Genomic DNA, 25,330 nt, shown 5'->3' with positions numbered 1-25,330 from the left:
ATGGGATACTGAACAAAATATACTTTTCTGATCTTGTGATGGTGATAGCAGAGGGATGTTCTCTGAGAGAGTCATGTAATGCCAGTCAGAGCTAATGTAGTGCATTGCTAGACTTAGGGCACAGTCCTAACCAACTTTCCAGCACTGACATAGCTGTGCCAATGTGGTGTGCACTGCATCCTGCAGTGTGGAGGTAGTCAAGGGGGCCTCCTCAAGCTAAGGGCGTGTTTGTTACCTTACCTTGGGGCTGCATTGTGGCTAGGTCAGTGCTGGAAAGTTGGTTAGGATTGCGCCCTTAGTGTAGTGCAGTGCTAGTTAAGGTGCTAGATAGACTTGAACTAGGAAAAGCCACATTCATATCCCACTTAGCCCTGAAGCTTACTGAGTGACCTCCCTCACAAGGTTGTTGTGAGGCACGTATACCGCCCTGAGCTCCTCTGAGGCAGGACAGTGTATAAATGTGAAAAATGAAATAATTGTAATTAAGCCATTTCTGCCCAATGTTGCATATATGCAAAAGGGTCCAAACATGTACACCTGTGGGCCGGGCAGAAATGGACTAATTATGCAGGATGAAGTGGTTTACTGAAGGTATGTTGTAGAATTCCATGCCATCCTGTTCCGGATGTGAGGTCATATCTTGATCTCCCCCAAATAAAAAGCAGCATGCAGTCAGTTAGCAGTGAGAGATGTTTACAATGACCTTCTCCTGAGGAGCTAGTTTATTGCATATAGAGATTTGTTTTAATCTGCAGGAGCATTCAGAATATGACTTCAAACCTGAAGCCATCTTACTTGGTCCTACCCATAATTCTAGCACCTAATTGTGCATAATTTGAATTCTGTTTTGTCATTTGCCTTCTGCCTTTCTGGGTGCCCTTAAACAGAGTCACACTTTGTTTATGCTTTCCTTTGGCACTTCCTTCTCTGGTAATTCTAGTATGTTTAGCAACATCCATCAGAGGTCACATGACCATTGCTCAGAACAGCTGGCACTTGGAAGCAGGGTTCCTGAAAGTTGTGGAGTGTTTTTCCAGACAAAGATCTTGGTTCATCTATATGTTGTGGTTGTTCCATTTAACAGAAGAGGAAACTGAAGCAGTTTTGGAACCAATTTGAAAGGTGGAAGCTGATGACTGTCCTTGTTTAAGTAAAGGCTGTGAGCTGCCTTGGAGATTCTCATGAATAGGAAGGTGGGTTGCACATATTTTAGAGAAATACATGGAAAATAACTGTAGTTTGTGGAGACATGGCTCAAAACCTCCTTTCATTCAGGAAGCTCACTGGGCGACTTGGGGCCAGTTACTGTCTCTGAGCCTAACTAGGATAGGATAAAATGGAATAATCCTCCGTACACCACCCTGAGCCCCGTAGAGCAGGGGTGCCCAAACCCTGGCCCAGGGTCCTCAAGGTCTCCTAATGTGGCCCATGAGGAGCCCCTAGTCTTCTATGAGCCTCTGGGCCTCCAGGAACTTGTTGGAGCCCGTGCTGGCCCGACGCAACTGCTCTCAGCATGAGGGTGACTGTTCAACCCCTTGCATGAGCTGTGGAATGAGGGCTCCCTCCACTGCTTGCTGTTTCACATCTATGAGGCCTTTTACAGGCCTTGAGCTGTTGCAAGACCCTCATTCATTCGAATAAGTTCCGTCTCTAATATAGTCATTTGTGTAAATTTATGTAAATTTGAAATGTAAATTTAATTTTTTTTTCCTGGCCGCTGACACAGTGTTAGAGAGACGATGTGGCCCTCCTGTCAAAAAGTTTGGACACCCCTGCTTTAGAGCAAAAGCAAACTGATTTAGGCACTGTTAAATGCCTATGGCCTTTGTGTGTGAGCTTCAGTTCAATACAGAAATTACAACCTAGGACAAGCAAGTTGCCTGGCGCCTGCCTGCTGCTGTGCCCACAGTCCAGCTGTGTGTGCACATGCTGGCTGGTGCATATATGAAGCTGCCTTCTGCTCAGTTGGACCATTGGTCAGATTGGCTCAATATTGTCTGCTCTGGACTGGTAGCAACTTTCTAGGGTTTTGGGCATAGAGGGCTATTTCTGCAGGCTGCTGTCTGAGAGCCTTTTGGCTGGAGATGCCAGAGACTGAACCTGAGACATTCTGCAAGTGACGTATCTGATCTGCCACAAACTATATCAGCTGCCCCACTCCCACCCCTCCATTCCTTTTCCTTGTCTCTACTTCTTAATATGTATTACCTTTAAATAGGGCCAGGGTGAGGCATTGAACCAAATGTTGCCCCTCTTTATCTGGTGATGTGTCAGCCTCTGCTTTTTTTGCTCCCTCCTCCACTCTTCCTTCTCCATCCAGGAAGTGTGGAGGAGACTAATGTCCACTTCCTCTTCTGTTCTGCCCCCTGTTCCTTTTCTAATCCAGGAGTGGAGGGAGGAGGAGTGGAGGCAAGCGTTGCCCGCCAAACTTGGGTGCCTTCTGGGAATCTGTTCCCTGAAGTGACTGTCTTAGTCAACCTCATAGATGAGCCTGTTCTGCGTTTATTTCCCACCATGAAGGAATTCAAGGCATTGCTCCTAGATTTCCCAAGCAGACTCCCATCCACGCACTAACCAGACTCGATAACTGCTTAACTTCAAGAAGGTGGTTGTGTATATCTTGAGGACTGCAGGTTACGCATTCTGATACAGTAACCTCACCATGCTCCTTCCCCAGGCTGCTAGTATTTGCACCTGTTGTGCAATTGATCTGTATCAGGAATCTTTGCATTCTGGTTGCATTTTTTGGGATCAGGAATGTATTGGTGACACAGCAAAGTGTGTGTACAGATCAGAAGAACGCATTGCAATGCACTGCCCAGAAAGTACAGCTAGGCTCCACAAAGCACTTTCCCTGCAAAGAGTGTTCAGAGATGCTCCTTTGGAAAGCAAGTGCTCTTGGTGTTGCTGTCACTGTACAGGTGGGGCCTATTGACCTGTGGATTCAGAACCCGTGGTTTTAGCTCACTGCAGGTCCTGAACCTGCAGATCTGCCCCACCTGTTGTCCTCTGATCATGCCTGGAGCTGTGCTCCAGCTGTGTTCAGAGGGCCAAGGAAGCCATGTGCAGCCTTCCCAAGGACGCCCCAGGAGGCCTTCTGAAGCCACTGGAAGGCCAAAAATAGGCCCTTCTGGTTTTCAGTGGAGCACAGCTCTGGTTGCGATCTGAGAATAGGTGCTGCAATACGTGGATTTGATTATCCGCATATTTTGGTGTCCGCGGGGGGTGGGGGTGGGGTGTCCAGGAATGGATCCCCCGCAGAGGGATCCATTCCCTGAGAGTTTGAAAACTGCTGCGTCACAATATGATCATCTTAACTTGTCTGATGTGAGGCATTTGGCCTTCCCCTATGTGCTGTTGAGCTTTCACTGTTTTGCTTGTTAAAGGGATTTATTGCCTGCTCTTCTATTAAGATATTCCATAGGTTATATAATTCAAAGACACAAAATCGCAAAAGTTACAAAATGGAAATAGAGCAGATAAAAATTGTTTGACAACAAATCCACAAAAGCTCAGTCAGCAGGCCAGAAGGGAAGGTCCCTGCTTGGTAACTGAAGGCCAGTAAAGCAGGTCCCTCTCTGTATGCCTTAAGCTCACCACCATTGATTAGCAAGAGAAGCATGGATGTCTTAAAAATCCAGCCCTACATTTGAGTAGCACACTGATTTATCAAATTTCCTCTACTCGGGAAACTGTTTCCACATTGATTGGTGTGTTGAGGATTCCCTACATGTCTGCCACAGGAAACCTGTTCTCTGCAGGGCATTTTGGCATGTGGAATGCTGGAAGTTCTCGTGGGCACCATCAAGGCCTGGAAATTGCCAGCCCACTCCGTTATGACCATTGCCCTGTGATCATGGTGGACAAGCTGTCCTCCAGGGCTACTTGCCTGTGATTCCTGAGGGCCTTGTTTGATGAACCTTGATCTTCCTTAGAAAGCGGCTTGGAAGCCACTGTAAGAGTAAGTGGTGCTATTGAGTTTCAACCCTTTGGGCACCTGTATAACCTCCAGTCTGCAAAATGCTGATCCATGTATTTGAAAGAAGTTGTGCCGAAGCACACTCACGCACACGTGTTGACCTATCCTACCTTGAACTGTTTGTTTTGAAGTTGTTGGTTGCTGCCCTCTATTTGGTAGCAGATGACACTTAATTAACAATAACAAAACAATTACTGTAGGTTGGTAAAGGAGGATTATTACATCCTCCTTATCTACATAACCCTGGCTCCACCATGCCTGCTTAGATGAATTAGTCTTGTTTTGTTTGTAGATACTCTGGGTTTGTGGTGGATCCTCCAGACATTTGTACTGTCAAACTAACCCAGGACATGCACGCACAGAAACACAAGCCTTTTGATGTCAACGTGAAAGGACTACTACCGTGGGATGGAAGATCACTTCCTTGGAGTCTTACTCAACTGATCTTGTGTGTGCATTTGATGTAGCTGGTACTGTCCTGCATTGTCTGTTCATGGTCTCTGCCAATCAGAAGTATTGGCCTTTGCCAATTATCAGAAGATAATGCACTATTCCCTAGCATTTGTCTCTATTTATCAGCTCACCTATTTCAGGCTTGGTTTATGTGCCCTTCCCCTTGCTTACTTTTCCTTCTGGTAAACAGAAAAATGGAAAGTGCATGGGAGCCTTGAGCTCTGTGTTATTCATTCTCCCAGTCGCCTAGTCTTCTCAGGTAATATTTAGCGTTATTTGAATTCTTCATATGTTCATCCTGTCCCCCAAAACTGCTTATGAACAAAAACATAATCCTGTGCTTGGTTACTCAGAAGTAAGCCCCACTGTATTCAGTGGGGCATGCGCTGTAGTAAGTGTGTTAAATCACAAGTCTAATCTTTTTGGTGGCTTCTCCCCCCATGGAATTTTCACTAAAGTTGAGATCTTCTCAATTCTGCCCTACTTCAGATTTACACAACTGAATGCAAAATCCTTCCATTAAATTCTATTTGAACATGTTTGTGTTGCAGTGATGATAAATGCTTTCTGCAGAGTTTTGTTGCTTGATAGCATTCTCAATCACTGGCAAGGATTCTTCTTTGAGATTCCCTAAGTTGCTTTTGCCAGTAGAGCTGACCCACTACTGTAGATGCCTGATCTTCCCTGTAGTTGCTGATACACCACTGTTTTTGATCTCTGTGGCACAGATTTGTAGGGTAACCAGTTCTTTGCTATCTTGGTGCCTGGACGTTTGGTTTAGGGTTAAAATGATCAAAGCTGCAGCCTCTACGTGTCCAGATTTTGCAGAAACTACATCCCTTGCAACTGAGAAGAGAACTGATTTTCTTGAATCAATAGGAGAAAATTCTTATGAGTAGCTACCACTGCCTATATGGCCCCTCCTGACCAAAGCATTGAGTGAAATAAAGGTTAAAAGAGAAATTTCAGAACTAACAAATTAAATAATTAAATTAAAAATTAATGTCACTGTGCCCAGATGGCATCCACCCAGGAGTTCTTAAGGAACTCAAGCTGAAGTTGCTGATCTTCTGGCTAAAATATGCAACTTGTCCCTTAAAATGGCCACTGTGCCAGAGGACTGGCTAAAGTCATGCTAATCTTTAAAAAAAAAAAAAAAAAGAAGAAGAAGAAGAAGGAAAAAGAGAGAACTTGAGAAATTATAGGCTGGTCAGCCTAACATCTGTTCCAGAGCAAAAGCCTAATCTAGGATAAAATCTTGACACACACAGGAGAATGAACTTTGCTGAGGAAGAATCAGCATGGCTTCTGTATGGGTAGGTTTATCTTTCAAATCTTTTACTGTAGAATGATTGAAAAGGGCATTGGAAGTTAACTGCTTCCTTTTTAGCATTCGGGCTAGTTACGTCCAGCATTTAGACATTTTCAGTCTGCTTGGGGGGCTATAAGCTTAAATGCTTCTAGTGACCTGTTTAAACAAGAAAACCTCACCCTGCTAAAGCTTTATAACAATGTTAAAGGGTGCGGGGAGGCACATGGGGGCCCCTGTTCTTATAGTGTCCCCTCTGTTTGCAGTTTCTGTATCCATGGGGTGGATCTGGAATGGATCCTCTGTGCATAAGGGGGCATGCCTGTACTGTGCTTGCAGAAAGCTCCTTCCTGCCTAACAGTGGTGAAATGACTGATTGAGAAACTAGGAGGTTCCCTGAAAAACCCATTAAATTGGCTCATGCAATTGGACAGTTAAGAAATATACTTTTCTCAGTTTCTGAACTGTGACTGGTCAGCAATGGATTGGGTGTGTTCCTTGCTCAAAAATGTGGTAATCCATCAAGGATGTTTGCTAATATTTGCTCTCAGAGGTATTTTGTTTCCTGCAAGCTCATGTAAGTCGGTTTACAGGATGTAGCCTGTCTCTTGAGTACCAAACCAGTAATGATGGAAGCTGCTGCTAGGAGGCACATGGTACAAGCACTTGGCTGCAGCTAAGCATGCCTGTCTCTGGATCAGTGCCAGCCTTGATAGGGAACTCCCTGGGAACCCCATGTGTGCCGTTCTGAATTCCATGATGGAAAAAGTTGGAGCATGTAATTTAGATAATAAAATGATGCTGTATTGTCTTCCTTTCCAGTATAACCCTTTGGATAAAGCGAACCAAACTGTATCTGCACCACCCAGGGCCGAACAGCTCATCCATGAGTCTGATTGAGGCGATTGCCTCAGGAAGCAGCTTGGCAGAGGCCACCCATCTCTGTCCACCCTCTTGCCTCCTCTACTACTTCTGTTCCCACTTCCTGGAATGGAAAGGGCCGATGGATCAGGGGAGGAAAGTGGTGGGTTAGAGCATTTTTGATGCTGTGGCAAACCCTTCTCCAGACTCTTCTGATATTGGTGTTGTCGGCTTAGGTGGAGGTGACGGGTCTTGGGGCAAAAGCCCTTCTGGGGCTGCCTGCCCGCAGTGATGCGCTTCCCACCTGCTTTAGGAGGCTGCTTCCTACTGAGTCAGACACTTTGTCCACCCAGCTTAGAATTGGCTGCATCCGGAGTTTCAGGCAGGAATCTCTTCTCTGCACGACCAGGAATTAAACCTGGGACCTTCTGCATGCAAGCCGGTGTCCCACCACTGACTTACGGCCAACCCTGTTGTTTGTGTGTGCCAGCTGCAGCAGTCCCCTCCCCAATGCCAGAGAAGCAGGTGGCAGATAGATGCACGATCTCTTTCACACCTGTACCCACAGCTGAAGTGCTGTGAAGTGCAGTGACTCTTGCCCGTTGGGGTTGTTGGTGGGAGCAGCAGCACACCCTCGTTTTCCCTTGATGTCCTTTTGCGATTTCCAGGTGCCCCAGTCCACAGTGTTGCATCAAGAGATTGAACATCCAGGATTTGTAGAGTGGTGCTGGGGGAGCAGAGGGGGTAGTCTCTTGCTGCTCTCCACTGCCTTAGGCAAGCCAGCTGGGGCCCAATGAGGCGGCTTCCTGGGAAGAAGAGGAGCAGGCAGTGGCAGGTGAATCATCCTCTTTCTTTCCCTGGTACTGCTTAACAATTCACAGATGCCCCAGGCCCTGATGCAGTGGCAAGGAACAGGGTGTCCAGGAATGGTAGAAATGGCATTTCAGAAAGAAGATGGCTGCTCTGGTGCTGCTCCTCTGAGGTCGCCCACTAAGCCACCCCGTGGGCTTTCTGGGCCATGGTGGGAAGTGGTGGCAGCGGCAGACCCTCTCAGGAATTGGCCAAGCTTGGATGTGGTCCCCACCTATGGAGCTGCCGCAATCCTGCTTTAATGCGTTCCAAGCGCTTTGCATCTGTAATGAAGGCCAGTATAATCATCCCCATGGTGGCTGAGGCGGAAAGATTTCTGTCTTGCCTGAGACCATGTTAGGAGTTCATAGCTGAAGTGTGATTTGATGGGGAGGGGGGGGCTTTCTGACCATTGTGCTACACCAGGCCTTACAAGATCTTCTAAGGCAGGGGTGCCCAAACCCCAGCCCGGAGCTGTTTGCGGCCCTCGGGGACTCCCAGTCCAGCCCGCGGGGATCCCCCAGTCTCCAATGAGCCTCTGGCCCTCCAAAGACTTGCTGGAGCCTGCACTAGGCCCAACGCAACTGTTCTCAGCATGAGGGTGATTGTTTGACCTCTCACGTGAGCTGTAGGACGAGGGCTCCCTCCACTGTTTGCTGTCTCACGTCTGTAATGTAGCAGCAGCAGTAAAGGAAAGGCCGACCTTGCTTGTGCAAGGCCTTTTATAGGCCTTGAGCTATTGCAAGACCTTCATTCATTCGTATAAGTTCCAACTCTAATATATTCATTTATGTAAATTTGAAATGTAAATTAATTCTTTTTTTCCTGGCCCCTGACACAGTGTCAGAGAGGTGATGTGCGCCTCCTGCCAGAATGCCTGGATAACCCTGTTCTTAATAAGCTAGAAAGAAACAGAGTTTGGACATGCAGCAATCTGTCATTAGCGGCTTACGTTCAATTAAACAAAAACAGGACAAATGACCCAGGGATTTCTGACTGTAATTTGTTCACAGCAGCTTGTTTTTTCCTATGGAGATGGTAATTTCATCCTCCTCAGTGTAACTAGTCTGCTGGTTTTGGGTGGTGATATTAGATTGAATGGCTGCAACTAGAGTGCATTAGGAAGTGCTGGAGGCACAACCGCACTGGGTTTGAAGAGCCTGAAGAAGTTTCCCTAGACTAGATTGTAGTGTGTGTGGTGATGTTCACTGTATTTAAACTAGAGCAGTGGTTCTCAAGCTGGGGCATCATGATGACCCAGCCTGAGGTCCCTGGGCTCTGCCCCCTTAAGGGGTGAGGGGGGGTAAGGCAGAGACACGATCCCCTGGATTGCGCCGCTGAACAGGGTGCAGGGACGTGCTTCCACTCACCCCCGCCTGCAGCAGCCTCCCAGAGCTTGGAGGGGCCTGGTGCCAGCCTCAGCAAAGCTCCCTGCAGAATGTGATCGCAGCCACTTCCGGTTTCTGGATTGCCAAACTGGCAGTGGTCACAGTTGTGTCCTGCGCTGCGTGGAGAGCCTTGCTGAGGCTGGCCTCGGGCTCCTCCAACCCCAGGAGGCGGCTGCAGGTGGGGGTGAGTGGAAGTGCACCCCTGCGCAGCAGCATTACTGCCTTCCCCCCACCCCCATCCCGTCAGCAGAAACTTATAGGCTCTCAAACTCTCCCAGAGGGTTTGAGAACCTCTGGACTAGAGGATCTGTACCTCTGCCTTCTGACTACATGATCCTCCAGGGAGCTGACACTGGGTTGCAGTTGCAATCATTGGTGGATTTGGATTTTTTACACCCAGACATCCACAGATCAGCAGCCCTTAGTTCTCTGGCTAATGACAGAGCCCAGAGGGTGCTTCCCTTGCTTCTGCAGTTGACAGTTGGACCAGAGTGTACTCCCTGGCCATAATTTTTATTTGCTGTGATGTTTTGATAAATTCAGTCCTTTGGAGTCTTCTCAAGGCTTAATATGACTTTAACCTCAGAACTGGAAACATATTGAGAATGGAGTTTGCTTTCAGACTCGTAAGCCACCTCATCTAAAGAGTGTGGGGCAGTAAGTTAGCATTGGACAGATGAACATATCTCTAGAACAGGGGTGCTCACACTTTTTTGGCTCGAGAGCTACTTTGAAACCCAGCAAGGCCCGGAGATCTACCAGAGTTTTTTTTACAATGTTCGCGCCATCATAACATATAACATTTATGTGTACAATGTATGTTGGTGTACCTTGAGCCCCACTGAGTATAACAGGACTTACTCCTGAGTAGACATGCCTAGGATTAGGCTGTGAGGCTGCAATCCTAGCCACACTTACCTGGGAGTAAGCCCCATTGAGTACAATGGGCCTTAGTCCCGGCATTTCCTCCCAGAGGCACCTGAAGGGGGGGGTCGGCACTCCGCGATCTACTCATTTTGCTTCGCGATCTACCGGTAGATCACGATCCACCTATTGAGCACCCCTGCTCTAGAAGGTCTTCTTTTGTGTACTTAAAAACACTGAGGCTATGGAAGAGGGAGGATTGATGTTAAGTGTGATTTGATGGGGAGGGGGCAAGCAAGTATTTGAAAATGGCCGTATCGGTATGCTTACCTGAGAGCGCAGCTTCTTTTTAAGGAAACATTTGGTGGCAGCAGATGCAAGTTTGTTGCTGTGTAACATGCAGCTTGGTCTTGATGAGCTGTCAGGAAAGGCATGTCATGGATGCAGAGCTCAGGTGTGTGTAGGCTGAAGAGATGGGAGTGCAGCAAGTAAGGAATTGTGGGCACAATGAAGCCTTTAGAGAGAGGTCCTTGCGCTTATATGGTAGTTACTAAATCGAGTAGAAGGGATGTTAAATAGCAGGTTGCTAAATTTGGATGCATGTGGCTTTCATAGTTTACTTGGACCATTTGTCCGGTGTCTGTCTTGGCAAAGCCGTCTCTCCTCCAGCTTTTTAGTAAGTGTTCCAAGTTGGTGGCTCAGCGTGGCTGTTTTTGCTCTGGAGTTACAGGCTTTTTTCTCCTTGAATGAGAGGACTGGGTTGGTAGCTGGCTAGAAATGCTTGTACTGTTCAACTTAGTCTTGGCTGGTGAGCCAATATTGCCAAATGCCAACCCTGCTGAGTAAACACATTTTTGCCAGCGTGGCTCTGCAGGAGCTGCACTTCTGACCCTCCCTGGTGTCCTTTTCTCCCCCCTGCAGGAATGCCACTGGCTCAGGCTGTAGCAATCCTTCAGAAATACTGTCGCATTGTCAGAAATGTCCAGGTTCTCTACAGTGAGCAGGTAAGTCACAGCCTCTTTGGCTTGCTTCCATTTTCTATGGGTGACAAATAACCAGCAAATGACAAGGGATGGGAGGATGTGTCAGCACTGTATGTGGTTGCCCAGCTGCACACTATCCAGTCATCTTTCATGATTGCCACATCCTGGAGCAAATTCCCTGTTGTTTTAACCATCGGGGGGGGGGGGGAATAAAAAAGGATGATTTGCCATATTTATTTTCCCTCCAGAGGTTTTGTATGCTGACTTGATGATGCCATAGCTGCCTATTCTGAGTGACCATTCAGATTTTTGGTCTGTACAGTTTTGTAGGATGGGGAGCTATGGAAAATGATGTTGCATTGGGAAAGAAGGGTTGCGTGCACCTGGAGTATTGTGTCCAATTCAGGGCACCCCACTTTAAGAAAGATGCAGCCAAACTGGAGCAGGTTCAGCAGAGAGCGATGAGGATGATCAGGGGGCTGGAGGACAAGCCCTACGAGGAAAGGTGGAGGGAACTTGACATGGGCAGCCTGGCGAAGAGAAGGCTGAGAGGGGGTTATGATAGATCTCTTCAAGTACCTAAAGGGCTGTCATATGGAAGAAGGGAGTAATTTATTCTCAGCAGTCTCTGAAAGTAGAACTAGAACAATGGGTACAAACTGCCAGAGAGGAGATCAGGAAAAAATGCCAGACGGTTCAGCAGTGGAACAGATTGCTGAGAGAGGTGGTGGGTGCTCCCTCACTAGGGATGTTCAAGCAGAGGCTCGGCAAGCACCTGTTGGAGATGCTGGAAGAGGGTTTCCTGCCTAAGGCAGGGGTTGGACTAGATGACCTATCAGGCCCCTTCCAACTCTATGATTCCATGCCTCCTGATGGGGAGGGATTAAATTGGCTCTTTCTGTTAATGACCACAGATATTAATTAATGTTAATGTTTAACTGTTGTAAAATTGAACTGTTTAAAGCATCTTGAAGGGTCTTGTTGGGTGTAGAAGTGCATTGTTTGTCTGGGCAGAGATGTAGTCCAAAGTGTTAAGTTAATTTCAAGGATAGTCATAATACTGAAATAGGCAAGTGGAAGCTGATGTAGCATTAATGAGCAGGCTGGAAATGCATCTTCTCTTCCATGTGCTCTGGCAACTCTGCCTATAAACACAGGTGCAGGGAAGGGGCTGTGGGGGATGAAAGCTTTTAAAAAAAAATTATTCTCCATTAGTGGTCTTGGGCTCAAATTTGTGCCAAATGCTCGATAGCTGAGTGATGTGGTTCTCCAACGCATAGCAATTACTAACATAATTGCAAGTAAATCCTGACCTTTTGATTTTCTGCCAAGTACAGATTCCCTTAATTAAATTGATTGTCCCCTGTTATTCCAGGTTACATGGATTTATGGCTTCCATAATGACTGTATTTATTCTGCAGCTTGGACAGGCAGCCTGTTACTAGCAGTGCAGGCAGTCGCGGCTCTTCAACTGCAGAATTCATTTGGCTGCCCAGAAGTCTGTCATATCTTGTGTCTCTTGGTTCAGTCACAGTGCAATCCTAAATGTGTTTACATATAAGTAAGATCCATTCAGCTCAGTGCTGCTTACTTCTTAGTAAGTGGGTTTAGGATTGCCGCCTCAGAATTCTATGGAAATGTGAAGCAACTCAGTGTGGTTTTTTTCACAAGAACCTACAACTATCTCATTATAAAACTCCCATCTTAGTGTGGTGACCTTTCATGGGAGTTCACTAATGCATCCCAGAGAGATGGTGCAATCGTCGCTTGTACTGGTTCAGCCCACTTCTCAAAGAAATTTGTTGCCACTTGTCTGTCTTGCATCACATGGGCCTTATGAATAACTGCCACATTTCTTTGTTTTTAACCTACTGTACTCCTAGGGTGATCCTCTATTACCATGGCTGTAGTAGTTAATACCACAGTGGACAGGAACAGGTCAATAGGTCAGTGGAAGAGTGCTGGCTTTTTGCATGCATATAGTCCCAGGTTGAATCCCTGGTATCTTGAGATGGAGTAGAAAACATGTTCCTTCTGAAATCTTTGAGAGCATCTGCCAGTCAGTGTCTGACAATACTGAACTAGATGGATCAAGGCTCAGACTCCACACGCAGCAGCTTCCTAGGCTCTTATGTTTCTGGAGCGTGTCTTTGATCTCAACCTCCATGTAGATTTTATCCCCTGATAAAACACAAAGACACAAATGACAAGCACTTTAAACGCTCCACTTCACCAGCTGCATGAATGCATCTGCCACCCATGAAAGGATTGGTCAAAATAAATTGGCTAACTCTTAATGTGCTGCAAGACTCTCTGTTGGGTTTGCTGCAAAGCTAATGTGGCTGCTGTGCCCCTGGAATTTAGTGCAGCAGGAGAGTCCATAGCACAGTGGAAGAGCCCTGCTTTGCATGGAGAAGGTGCCAGGTTCAGTGTCCAGCAGCAGGACATTGAGAGAGGACAGAGAGAAATTCCTGCCTGGAACCCTGGAGAGATGCTGCCAGTCAATGTTGACAAGACTGGACTAGAGGGACTCGGAGTCTGACTTGGGATAAAGCAGCTTCCTGTGTTCCAGTAGTAATAAGCACTCTGGGAATGTGACTGCCCAGGCATTTTGTTGGCGTTTTTTTTAATGCTGAACAGTGTGGCATGCACACTCACCTGCCCTAAGGGTTAAAGCCATTGGGTGTGTACTATTGAGGAAACCCAAGCCTAGGGCCCTTGTATGTGTATAAGACTAGCTGCACACTTTTGAAGTCTTTTGGGTCCAGTTTGGGTGACCATGAACCATAGTTTTGTCTGCAGCTCAAAGGTTAAAAGATTATTAAAAGCTTGAGACCTGAAAATAATGAGGAGTGGGAGGGGGGAATTGAGAACTAAACACCATCAACTCTTGCACTTTTGGTGGGGGACGGTCCGTCTCCTTCATGATGGGGGGAATGAATATTTTTGTGGGTCTACAAGCTGCTTCACACAATGCAGCTTGTAGCTTACTGACCCAAAGTTGACAGAGAGAAGTTTTGGGGGTGGAAGCACCATCAGAGTCCTCAGCAACCCACAATGTTCATTTATTTATTTCTTTACTCCTCATTTATTTAGTTTTGTTTATCCAAATGTTTTATCTCGCTTTTCTGCCTCCAGAGAGACCAGTAAGGCACACAGCAGTTTAAATGAAACATACAAACATAACAAAATCATAAAAAAATACATGAAACAAGACCAACCCAAATCAATTCAACCACACTGAGTGTCGTTTAAAGATCAGGGGAGCAGAAACACACAAATACAAATAGAGGTTAAAAATGAACAAAGCATCTGCTTGAACAAAACAAGTTTTCTACCAGGCCTCTAAGGCAGTGATTCCCAAACTGTGTGCTGTAGCAAACTCACAAGGGGACCATGGGATGTTCCTGGTGACCTCTTCTTCTTGACAATTCCAGGCACCACCATCTTAGATTGCATGAGACCGCGTGTGATTCAAGATGGCTGTGCTTGGGAGAGCTGGGTTCCACCCTCTTGAATTGTGTGTGATCTCTTGTGATTCAAGATGGTGGCACCCAGGAGAGCTGGGCTATGGCGCTGCCACAATAGGGTGCTGTGACCACTGTATGTTTGGGAACTGCGGCTCCAGGGAGATGTTTGCAGTGTCGCTGCTGAAAAGACCCTGCCATGAATCTGGGTTTCCCCTGCCCTTGCCAGGCTTCAGAAGGAGGATAAGGTATTGATCAAAGTGGGTGGACAGATTCATATAGGGAGAGAGTCCTTTAAGCATCTTAGGGTTAACATCTGGCCATCTTGGCTTATTGACACGACTCATCTGGAACAATTTTTCCTACAGCACTTTTCAGTGGTATGTCAGTGTTCACAAAATGCTTTGCCATTTGCTTGTCTGCGCTGTAGAAGACAGGTGTGTGCCAGTTTTTTCTCCTCTGCTATGGAATATATAAAGACATTCCATTGGAAAGCGTTGGATGTTTGAGGTGATGTGAGAGTTCTTTCAGGAGTGAAAGAGCTGCAAGGGCTCATTCACATTCACCCTTACTGGGTATTGTCCTGGTGTGCTTGTAAAGCAGCCCCAAGAGAGCAGGATTACATCCTTGATTTGGTCAAGGAACTCAAATTGATTTCAGCATTTTGAAATCTTTCTGCTGACACTGGTTCCTTTCTGCTCTTTTCTGAAGCTCTGTGTTATAAATTCCAAAGAGACTGCAGACAGTTCTGAAACCATTTCTTGCAGTGAATGTTTCTCCTCCGTTTCTGACCTTTCTTATATTTTGAAGCATATAACACTTTTGACACTTGGCTCAGTTATAATTTGTTGGTTTAGAGCAGTGATGGCAAACCTTTTGGGCTTAGTGTGTCAAAAAATTAGGAAAATGCCTAGCTTGACTCTTCTGGTGTGTCACCCACCCCTGTTCCCCCCCCTCGCCCGAACAAAAGAGAAATAACTCTTTATATACACATTTTTTCCAGTCCATTCACGTGTTGTGCTATGTACTATATAGAGAAATGTCAAATAATTACAAAAATGAAATATGAGTAAAACAAACTCAGTTGTTGTCAGGTGTTGGTGAATGCGGGTGTGTCACTCCAAACATTGTGGCGTGTTACCTTTGATGTGTGTCATAGGTTTGCCATCAGTGGTTTAGAGCAGGGGTCTCTAAACATTTCGGCTGAAGGGCCGCATCAAATATCTGGCATAGTGTTGAGCACCGGAAAAAAAATTAAATGTAAAATTTAGATGAATGAATAAAGGAATGTCAAATGCTCAAATATCCAGGACTTCTCCAGGCATAAACACAGCCCAAGAAATAAAGCACACACTTAAATGGACCCCCATTCTCTCACCCCACAAGCACAACTCTGGTTGTGTTTGGTCAGCTGGGCCAGAGGCTCTCAGGGGATCAGAGGCTGCCTGTGGGCCAGATAGAGGCTTGCCGTGGGCCGCATTTGGCCCCCGGGCCGGGGTTTGGAGACCCCTGGTTTAGAGGGAAGGGTCTCGGGTTTTCTTTTTCCAAAAGGGACTGGTTCCCAGTTTTATCTGCAGTGAGACCAATTCCTTCCTATTGTGTAGTTTAGTTGTTCCACCTAGGCCAGAAGCGTTGCCTTTGACTGTTACTTTTCTTCCATGAAAGGGATGAACATTGAGTCCAAGTGGTGCATGAATGTCACCAGAGGCATCTTGAGATGCATTTGAATAGGGAAATGGGAGGAGATCTGGCAAACGCTGCTGTAATTTATGGAACACACAACTGTCTCTTGTGCCAGCTGGAAGGACCAGAGTTGAACTCCTCTTGCTTGGTTTTGTGTAGCAGGACTGACTTTGCAAGTAATCCACCTGCCATTGACAAACTGACATGTCTGTTTGTTTTTCCAGTCTCCTCTTAGCCATGACCTCATCCTTAACCTGACTCAGGACGGAATCAAACTGCTGTTTGATGCTTTCAATCAAAGGCTTAAGGTAAGTGCTGAGAAATACAATCCTTCCACCCCCTCTCTGCTTTAAGACTGAAACCTGCACTGCACAGATTGGTTGCACACGTGCAGAAAGGATACCAACAATGATCTGAGTAGCAACAGTGAAACTGGGTCTCTGCAACTCTGCTTCAGTTTGGTCTGTGGCTGCCTGATTGCAGCCGCTTCCTGGTAGAATCAGAGAGCTGCAGGGGCAACAGATGTTGCTTCAGATGTTTGGATAGGCAGATAAGCATAGAATGCTCTCTGACTGCAGAGGTATGATGAATCCAACTTTTTTCCTTTTTATTTTGATTGTGAAAGAGTAATTCTAAAGGGCTGTCACACAGAAGAAGGGGAGGACTTGCTCTCTGTGGCTCCTGAGGGCAGGACTAGAACCAGTGGGTTGGAACTACAGAAATTTAGGCTAAACACAAGGCAGAATTTCCAAGTGTAAGAGCTTCCTTGCACTGGAAAAGTCTTCCTTTTATGGTAATGGTCTCTCTCTTGTTGGAGGTTTTGAAGCACAGGCTGAATGGCCATCTGTTGGGGATGCCGTAAGCAGTTGCCAGCAGTGAGCATGTGGTTGAACTAGATGACCTCCAGATGAATTGCACTTTGGGGTTGTCAGTGGCTCCCAGACAGGGACGTAACTCAGAGATAAGGGTCTACAAATTCTGGCTCATCTTGGTAACGATACCAGAACTTGTTGAAGCCAGGGTCGTGTCCCTCTCCTTTCTATTGACCTTGTATTGCAGCTGTTCACCCTTGAATCCTGGGCTTTATCTGCACCTTGCTGTTCTGGGGTAGAGAGGCTGTAATTCAATGAGGATCTTTGATGTGGAAGGCCCTCTGTTCAATCTCCAGAGCTCTAGGAAGGGCTGGGAAAAACTGGAACTCTGCAGAGCTGCTGTCTGGAACTCTGTCTGGAACTCTGCAGAGCTGCTGCCTGTCAGTGTTGCTAGTAGTAAGGTAGATGGGCTTTTGGTCTGACTACCAGGCAGCACATACCCTGTCTCCATAGAGAACCAATTTGTTTGTTGGTGGAGGGGAGATGGTGTCCTTGTGACCTGGTGGCCATTCAACCAATTCAGCTTCATCCCTGTTATCTGAAACAAGTTAATGGGCGGTCATGGAGACTTGTCCAGAGTGTTTTCAGGACTCAATTTGACTTGAGTCGGAGTTCTCGTTAAACTCTCCCCACATGTCCCTTCCCATCCCATCAGTAAACAAATCAAATGAAGGCAGCAGTGCAGAAAGTGCTGATCTGTTCCTGACAAATTCCAGCCTCGCACAAACCTCCATTCACATCACAACTCCCGATTCCACCCTCAGAAGGAGAGCCAAGCACAGATGGATCTGGGAGGGAGGGAGGAGGCATCCCAGCTTGGCAAGGTGGGAGGGGGTAGGGCGGACTGCGTGAAAGCAAGACAGAAGCGGCAAGCGAGAAGAGGAGCGTGCACAGCAGCTGGGAGGCTTGTCAGTATGACTCAGTCCTTTACTACTCTACTCAGAAGCAGTTCCATGGTGGCCCGCTGGAGCCATGAGTTTCTCTTTGACTGCTAGGAACCGCTTCCCCACCTCTTAAGGCAAGAATACCACCCTCAGCCCTTGAGCTCCTCCTTCCACCCGTCCTACGTCCAATGATTATCGGTTCCTCAGAGTTGGACAAGAGAGTTCACTCCTATCTCACACCCTCTGTCTCCTGCTCGATGCAAAACCAAAACGTTAACCCTTCCCTGCCGCCTGGCTGGAACTTCACTGCTGCTCATCCGGTCTGAATGATGGTCCCATGAGGTCTTTCACATGCCAAAAAAGTAAGCAAGCATACCTAGACTCGCGGACACAACTTGTTCACATTCTTGACTCATTTCTGAGTCACTGGTCTCAGACTCGAATCAGCGTTGGCATCATCAACACGGGTGACTTGAGTGTACATGAGTCAGAAAAAAAGGTGTTTTCATGACTTGTGACTGATTCCTGCCCACCATCTGACAGTGCTGTTGCTTTCAGCAGAAGAACAAGAAAGCATTAATAGTTTTATTAGCATACCTAATCTTCCCTCACGAATCTGCATCAAGTTGAAATCAATGAAAATGCAAAGCACTTTGGTTTTTCAGAGCTTCACTAACCTGTTATACGTATTGTATTTTGTGTGTGTGTGTGTCTCACAGTGGTGAAACACATTTCCTTGACAGTGTGTGCTTTTGCCCACACATTAATTTGTTTAGGTTGCCGTCTCCTAATTAATGAGGCTTTTCCTCCCAATTCCCGTATTTCTGCTTTCTCAGAGAACCTAAAGTGCTTTGGATAGCTTTCCAATCACGCACTGATCAATAGAGGGCTATTAAACATTTAGAACTTTTGAAGGTTTGTCATGCAGGGCTCTAAACGCACTGCAAAGGTTGCTTGGTGAATGCAACCTGAGCTGAGTCGTGTGGTGGGAAAACCGTTTGCCCTCTGTGTTGGACTAGCAGTGGCATATCTTCCAAATGGGCAATCAGTTTCTTAGTTATGTCTGGGAAAATGTTGAGCGAATGTCCTGCAGCAAAGATGAGGTTTATTTCGTCATCTAGACCAGAGGTGTCAAACGCCTTCCATGCTATGGACCAAATGGCATTCAGGGTGCCTACTGAGGGTCCCAAGTATTGTCATAAAACAGGAAATGTCATTAAGCGGGTAATGATCAGGAAAAAGCACCTTTTTCTCACTTTGCAACTCATTAGCTACAAATGCCATAAGAGAAAATATTTGACCATATTTTCAGGATATGGGAGAGCCCAGTGATCATGCGGGCTGCTCTTTCAGCAGTGCTGCTTCTGCAAATGTGTCACTGGATAAAGAGCTTCTGCAGGCCATATCCATCTCGCAGGCCTTTTGTTTGTCATGCCTGATCTAGACATTGGCATGGTTGATAATAGGCCAGTTCTTTGGGATGTTGCTCTAGCAAAAAGGGTAGTGCATGAGCGAAAGTGTAGTGATTGCGCTTCACTTCCGCAAAACCAGAACTGGAGCGTGATCGCTTTCGCTTTCACTTTTTAAGTGGTGCGGAGCCCTGCAGACACTCGCGCAGGGCTCCCCGCACCCCAGGGAGGCTGCTGCAGGGACTTGAGTACATCCCAGTCCCTGCAGCCCCTTTAGCGATGCAATTCTGGGGATTGCATTGCTGCCTCCCCCGTCGCCGCCCCTTAAGGGGAAAGTGGCCAGGGCTCTCTGGCTGGGGAGTCGCAATGCCCCAGTTTGAAGAACCCTGCCCTGTGGGCTTACACCAACCCTGGCAAGTCTTGTGGCTCCATCCAACTCAGGGAGTTAGGCCTTAAGGCTCTGGATTGTAAGTTTTCTTGGTAGCCCAGCCAAGCAGCTAGGCTGGATAACTAACTCCCGTTCCCCAAACTCAAGACCAAACTCAGGTCTGTACAATATATTTTGGTTTATTAAAGAAAGTTAAGGTTACACATACATAAATCAAGGCAGCAATTGCAAGAGATACAGAGTTCCAGAAACACATCAGTTCTAAAATAACAAAGCTAGCTTTCTGACTACACTTGTCTACAAATCTGTCTCTCATGTGGGTGATCACTGGACAACAAATGGCTTCCAGGCTAACTGTTGGGCCAGGCACCCATTATGGCAAGTAGAGCTGAAGAGACAAGCAGCAGACAGGGCAGTGCCCCAGACTCCTGCCCAAGGGAAGCACCCCACACCCTCTGGAGTTTTTTTATCTCCTTATGCTAATCACATCGGCACCAGCCAATCAGGATGCAGGATGATATGAAACTTCTAGAAGGGCTGGCTAGCAGGCTGCTGTTGGTCACTGCCACTGGTGTCACTAGGAGGGTGCGGGGGGTTGTGGGCTGCACCGGGTGACATGCGGGGGGGTGACGCGCCCTGGGGGAAGGATGCACTAACTTCACGGCTTTAGGAGCTACCACATCATACCATAAACTGTTGGATGCAGAATTCCCAGCAGAGTGCAGTGCAAAAAACGGAATTGAAATAGCTCCTTTCCGTCAAAAGTTATGGCCAGAAAACCAGAAATAAAAAATGCATGGAACCCTATGGAAAGTGAAAGTGAGCCGTATCGTGCGTTTACTCACAAGTAGGCATACATGCCATAGTCTATTGGAAAGGGCAGGCTGAGAGGAATCCAAGGACACCTGAATGGTCCCGATCCAATGAAAGCAGTCCCCAAAAACACAAAAGGGAGAAGGAGGTCCTTCCCTCGCTCCCAGCTGCAGTCTATTGAGCCCTATGCAAAGTGAAGGAGCCTCATGTTGTGTTAACTTGCAAGTAGGCAGACGTGCCTTGGCTGGTGGTCAGGCTGGGCAAAGGGGAATATGCGGACACCAGAATGGTCCTGATCCGATGGAGCTGGAGTGCAACAAATGCTCCAGAAGGCAGCCTGTCCCCAAAAAGGACAAAGAAAAGAGACTTGAACTGGTAAGGGGAATGTTTTCTGTTTTGCACTTGCAAAGCCAGGAGGGTTTTTATCTTGATGTGCCTGAAATAGAAGAACTTTAAACTGGGCACTGGGAGGGCTGAAGAGCTCACTGATTCTTTTTGGGGGGTTGTTCTTGCAGGCAAACTACAGAGTAAGCTCCATTGACCACTATGGGACTTACTTCAGAGTAGACATGCATAGGATTGGGCTCACAGGCTGCAATCCTATCAACACTTTCCTGAGAGTAAGCCCCATTGACCACTATGGGATTTACTTCTGAGAAGACATGCATAGGATTGGGCTCACAGGCTGCAATTCTACGCACTTTCCTGAGAATAAGCCCCATTGACCACTATGGGACTTACTTCAGAGTAGATTCACTTGGTGGAACAGGACTGGTTCCCCCTTATTTAATTATTTCTTTTATTTTAATTTAATTATTTATAATTATTTATTGTAATTTGCTTGATGATGTCACTTCTGGTCATGACATCACTTCCAATGGGTCCTAGACAGATTGTCATTCTAAAAAGTGGGTCCCAGTGCTAAAAGTTTGAGAACCGCTGCAATAAGGTGTTAGTAAGTTGACATGGGTGTGTGTGTGTGACTCTACAAGTTTTCAAAATCACTAAAATCAGAATTTGGAAGAATAATCCTATCATGTTATATATCAATATAACATCAGTGTATAATTTCATGCAGAATGCAATGAAACAAACCACATTGAAATATCTGTGTTCTAACAAAAGGTACAGCCAAAAAACCAGAGGGGGCGGGGTGATGGTACATTATCACGTCCACCACCTGGGGCGTTGTCCCGCCCACTGCATGGGGTGACGTGCAGGCCTCCCACACCGGGTGACGCGAATCCTAGTGACGGCACTGGTCACTGCTACTACCCTCCCAACCAGAAACTACACAGCTGTTGGGAATCTTCTTTGACGAGGCGCCCTTGAGCCAGCAAGAGGCACTCAGCTCTGGCCTCCCTGGCCACTGAGAAGCAGGTGTAACACATTCCTTCCTCAAGCTAATTACCTCTTTTCCCACCAGCAGGAAAGAGAAAGTTGCAAGTCCCAAAATGGATGACAACTTGGGCCTAGATTTTACCTGTTCACGATGGGGGCAAGTGTCCCCGGACATAAAAACTGCCACTTACATTCTTGACTCCTTGATTTAACTGCAGTCAAATAAGGGGTGGTTATAGGATCATAGAAACAGAGTTGGAAGGGACTAAAAGATAATGTAGTCCAACCCCCTGCCTGTAGCAGAAAATCCTCCTAGAGCATCACCAGCATGGGCTTGTCAAGCCTCTGCTTGAAGAGCTCCAGTGAGAGGGAGTCCATCACTCCCTTGGCAATCTGTTCCACTGCTGAACCACCCTTGCTGTCAGGAATTTTTTTCCTGTTATCCAATTGGAATCTTTTCTCTTGCAGTTTGTACCCATTGGATCTAGTTCTACTTTCAGAGGCAGTTGAGAACAAATATGTCCCTTCTTCCATATGACAGCCCTTCGGGTATTTGAAGAGAGGTATAATATCCACTCTCAGCCTTCTCTTCTCCAGGCTGAACAAACCAAGTTCCCTCAACCTTTCTTCGTAAGGCTTGTCCTCCAGCCCTCTGATCAACCTCGTCACTCTCCTCTGAACCTGCTCCAGTTTGGCTGCATCTTTCTTAAATGAGAATTGCCCAGAATTGGACACAGTACTCCAGATGAGGTCTAACCAATGCAGAGTAAAGCAGAATCATAACTTCCTGCGACTTGGAACCTATGGGTCTTCTTTTTTCCCCTTTTAAAAGATTGGGACCACATTAGCCTGCTTTCAGTCTAGCGGCATCTCCCCATCCTCCAGGATTTCTGAAAGATAATTTACAGAGGCTCTGCAAGTGCATCTGCAAGTTCCTTTAGTGCGCTGGGATGCAGTTCATCCACTCCAAATGACAAATTCATTTAGGCCAGTTAAGTGGTTTCTAATAGTTCCCTGTCAATCCAGATCTGCAGACCTGTGTCGTCATAAGAACATAAGAACAGCCCCACTGGTTCAGGCCATAGGCCCATCTAGTCCAGCTTCCTGTATCTCACAGCAGCCCACCAAATGCCCCAGGGAGCACACCAGATAACAAGAGACCTCATCCTGGTGCCCTCCCCTACATCTGGCATTCTGACTTAACCCATTTCTAAAATCAGGAGGTTGTACATACACATCATGGCTTGTACCCCATAATGGATTTTTCCTCCAGAAACTCGTCCAATCCCCTTTTAAAGGCGTCTAGGCTAGACGCCAGCACCACATCCTGTGGCAAGGAGTTCCACAGACCGACCACACGCTGAGTAAAGAAATATTTTCTTTTGTCTGTCCTAACCCGCCCAACACTCAATTTTAGTGGATGTCCCCTGGTTCTGGTATTATGTGAGAGTGTAAAGAGCATCTCCCTATCCACTCTGTCCATTCCCTGCATAATTTTGTATGTCTCAATCATGTCCCCCCTCAAGCGTCTCTTTTCTAGGCTGAAGAGGCCCAAATGCCGTAGCCTTTCCTCATAAGGAAGGTGCCCCAGCCCCATAATCATCTTAGTCGCTCTCTTTTGCACCTTTTCCATTTCCACTATGTCTTATTTGAGATGCGGCGACCAGAACTGGACACAATACTCCAGGTGTGGCCTTACCATAGATTTGTACAACGGCATTATAATACTAGCCGTTTTGTTCTCAATACCCTTCCTAATGATCCCAAGCATAGAATTGGCCTTCACTGCCGCCGCACATTGGGTCGACACTTTCATCGACCTGTCCTCCACCACCCCAAGATCTCTCTCCTGATCTGTCACAGACAGCTCAGAACCCATCAGCCTATATCTAAAGTTTTGATTTTTTGCCCCAATGTGCATGACTTTACACTTACTGACATTGAAGCGCATCTGCTATTTTGCTGCCCATTCTGCCAGTCTGGAGAGAGCCTTCTGGAGCTCCTCACAATCACTTCTGGTCTTTGCCACTCGGAAAAGTTTGGTGTCATCTGCAAACTTAGCCACTTCACTGCTCAACCCTGTCTCCAGGTCATTTATGAAGAGGTTGAAAAGCACCGGTCCCAGGACAGATCCTTGGGGCACACCGCTTTTCACCTCTCTCCATTGTGAAAATTGCCCATTGACACCCACTCTCTGCTTCCTGGCCTCCAACCAGTTCTCAATCCACGAGAGGACCTGTCCTCTAATTCCCTGACTGTGGAGTTTTTTCAGTAGCCTTTGGTGAGGGACCGTGTCAAACGCCTTCTGAAAGTCCAGATATATAATGTCCACGGGTTCTCCCGCATCCACATGCCTGTTGACCTTTTCAAAGAATTCTATAAGGTTCGTGAGGCAAGACTTACCCTTACAGAAGCCATGCTGACTCTCCCTCAGCAAGGCCTGTTCGTCCAGGTGGGGATGTAAGCATATCCCCCCATGAACCAAGATCTAGCATCCACATTTGCATAATCCTCCTTCTGAGAGATGACAGACACAAGGTAGGAGTTGAACAGCTCTGCCTTTTCTTTGTCTGCAGACACCAATTGGCCATTCTTATCAAGGAGCAATCCCACCCTCTCATTTCTCTTCCTGTTCCTTTTGGCATACCTAAAAAACCCTTGACATCCCTGGCCAGCCTCAGCTCATACTGAGCTTTAGCATTCCTGACCCTCACACTACAAGACCGGGCTACCTGTCTGTACTCCTCCCTGGTGATCAGTCTCATCTTCCATTTCCTGTACATGGCTGTTTTAATCTTCAATTTGCCACTAAGGTGCTTGTGCAGTCATCCAGGCTTTTGAGGTGTCCTCTCCTATTATTTTTCATTGGAATTGTTTCTGACTGTGCCTATAGAAGCTGCTTCTTAAGAAGCTCCCACCCGCCTTTTCCCATTAGTTCATCAGCCCATTGGGATCCTACCTATCATTTCTCAGCTTATTAAAATCAGCCTGAAATCCAAAGTACAGGTTTCACTATGTATTCCTTTTGTTCCCCATAAGATTGAGAATTCCAGCAGTTCTTGATCACTTTCCTATTAAAGTTCCTACTACTTTGACCTCATCAACCAATTCCTCCTTATTAGTCAAGATCAGGTTGAGGATGGCCTCTCCGCTTGTTCCTGCCTCCACTTTCTGGAAGATGAAGTTATCTTCCAGGCACAACAGAAATTCATCGGAGCTCCCATGCTTGTCTGAGTTAGTCTCCCAACAGATATCCAGATAAAGTCCCCCTTTACAATTGCCTCATGTTTCCTTGCAATATCTGCCAGTTGTTTCGAGAAAACATCATCCTCCACCTCCTCTTGGCATGGACGCCCTCCACAATGTTGTGTTTGTTGCTTTCCCCCTTAACGTTCACCCAGATGCTCTCCACAGGGATACCTGGACCATTTTGTTGGATTCTGAGCAGGTGTGTAAATTTTTGACATATAATGCCAACCCCCTCTCCTTTTACCACATCTGTTCTTCCTAAACAACTGATAACCTTCCATTTGTGCATTCCAGTCATGAGAGTCATCCCACCAGGTTTTGGTTATTCCTGTGAAGTCAAATTTACCTTCACTTGCAATAAGTTCAAACACATCCTATTTATTTCCCATGCTCGGTGCTTTTATATATATATTTATATGCAATGTAGGCCCTGGAGGTTACCGTTCAATGTCCCTTCCCCTTCTTTAATTAGGATGGGCCTCTCAAATATTCCCTAGTTAGTGTCCAGAGGGTTCCCATCTGGAACACTTACCTGTGA

The 25,330-nt window shown here is 46.6% G+C and overlaps 1 protein-coding gene across 2 annotated transcripts in view; it reads left to right on the top strand.

The window, feature by feature from the left end:
* PHAF1 (phagosome assembly factor 1) overlaps positions 1-25,330 on the top strand; it is a 55,335-nt gene that overhangs the window by 3,068 nt on the left and 26,937 nt on the right. For both annotated transcript variants that reach the window (XM_066637000.1, XM_066637001.1), the window contains exons 3-4: positions 10,625-10,707; positions 16,061-16,144. In XM_066637000.1, coding sequence (XP_066493097.1) covers positions 10,625-10,707; positions 16,061-16,144 — 167 coding nt within the window. The remainder of the gene's footprint in view (positions 1-10,624; positions 10,708-16,060; positions 16,145-25,330) is intronic.

Source organism: Tiliqua scincoides, chromosome 9 (genome assembly GCF_035046505.1).
Source record: "Tiliqua scincoides isolate rTilSci1 chromosome 9, rTilSci1.hap2, whole genome shotgun sequence".
NCBI lineage: Eukaryota > Metazoa > Chordata > Lepidosauria > Squamata > Scincidae > Tiliqua > Tiliqua scincoides.
The sequence above is the reverse complement of the archived record's forward strand: the minus strand, read 5'-3'. Positions and strand labels throughout refer to the sequence as shown.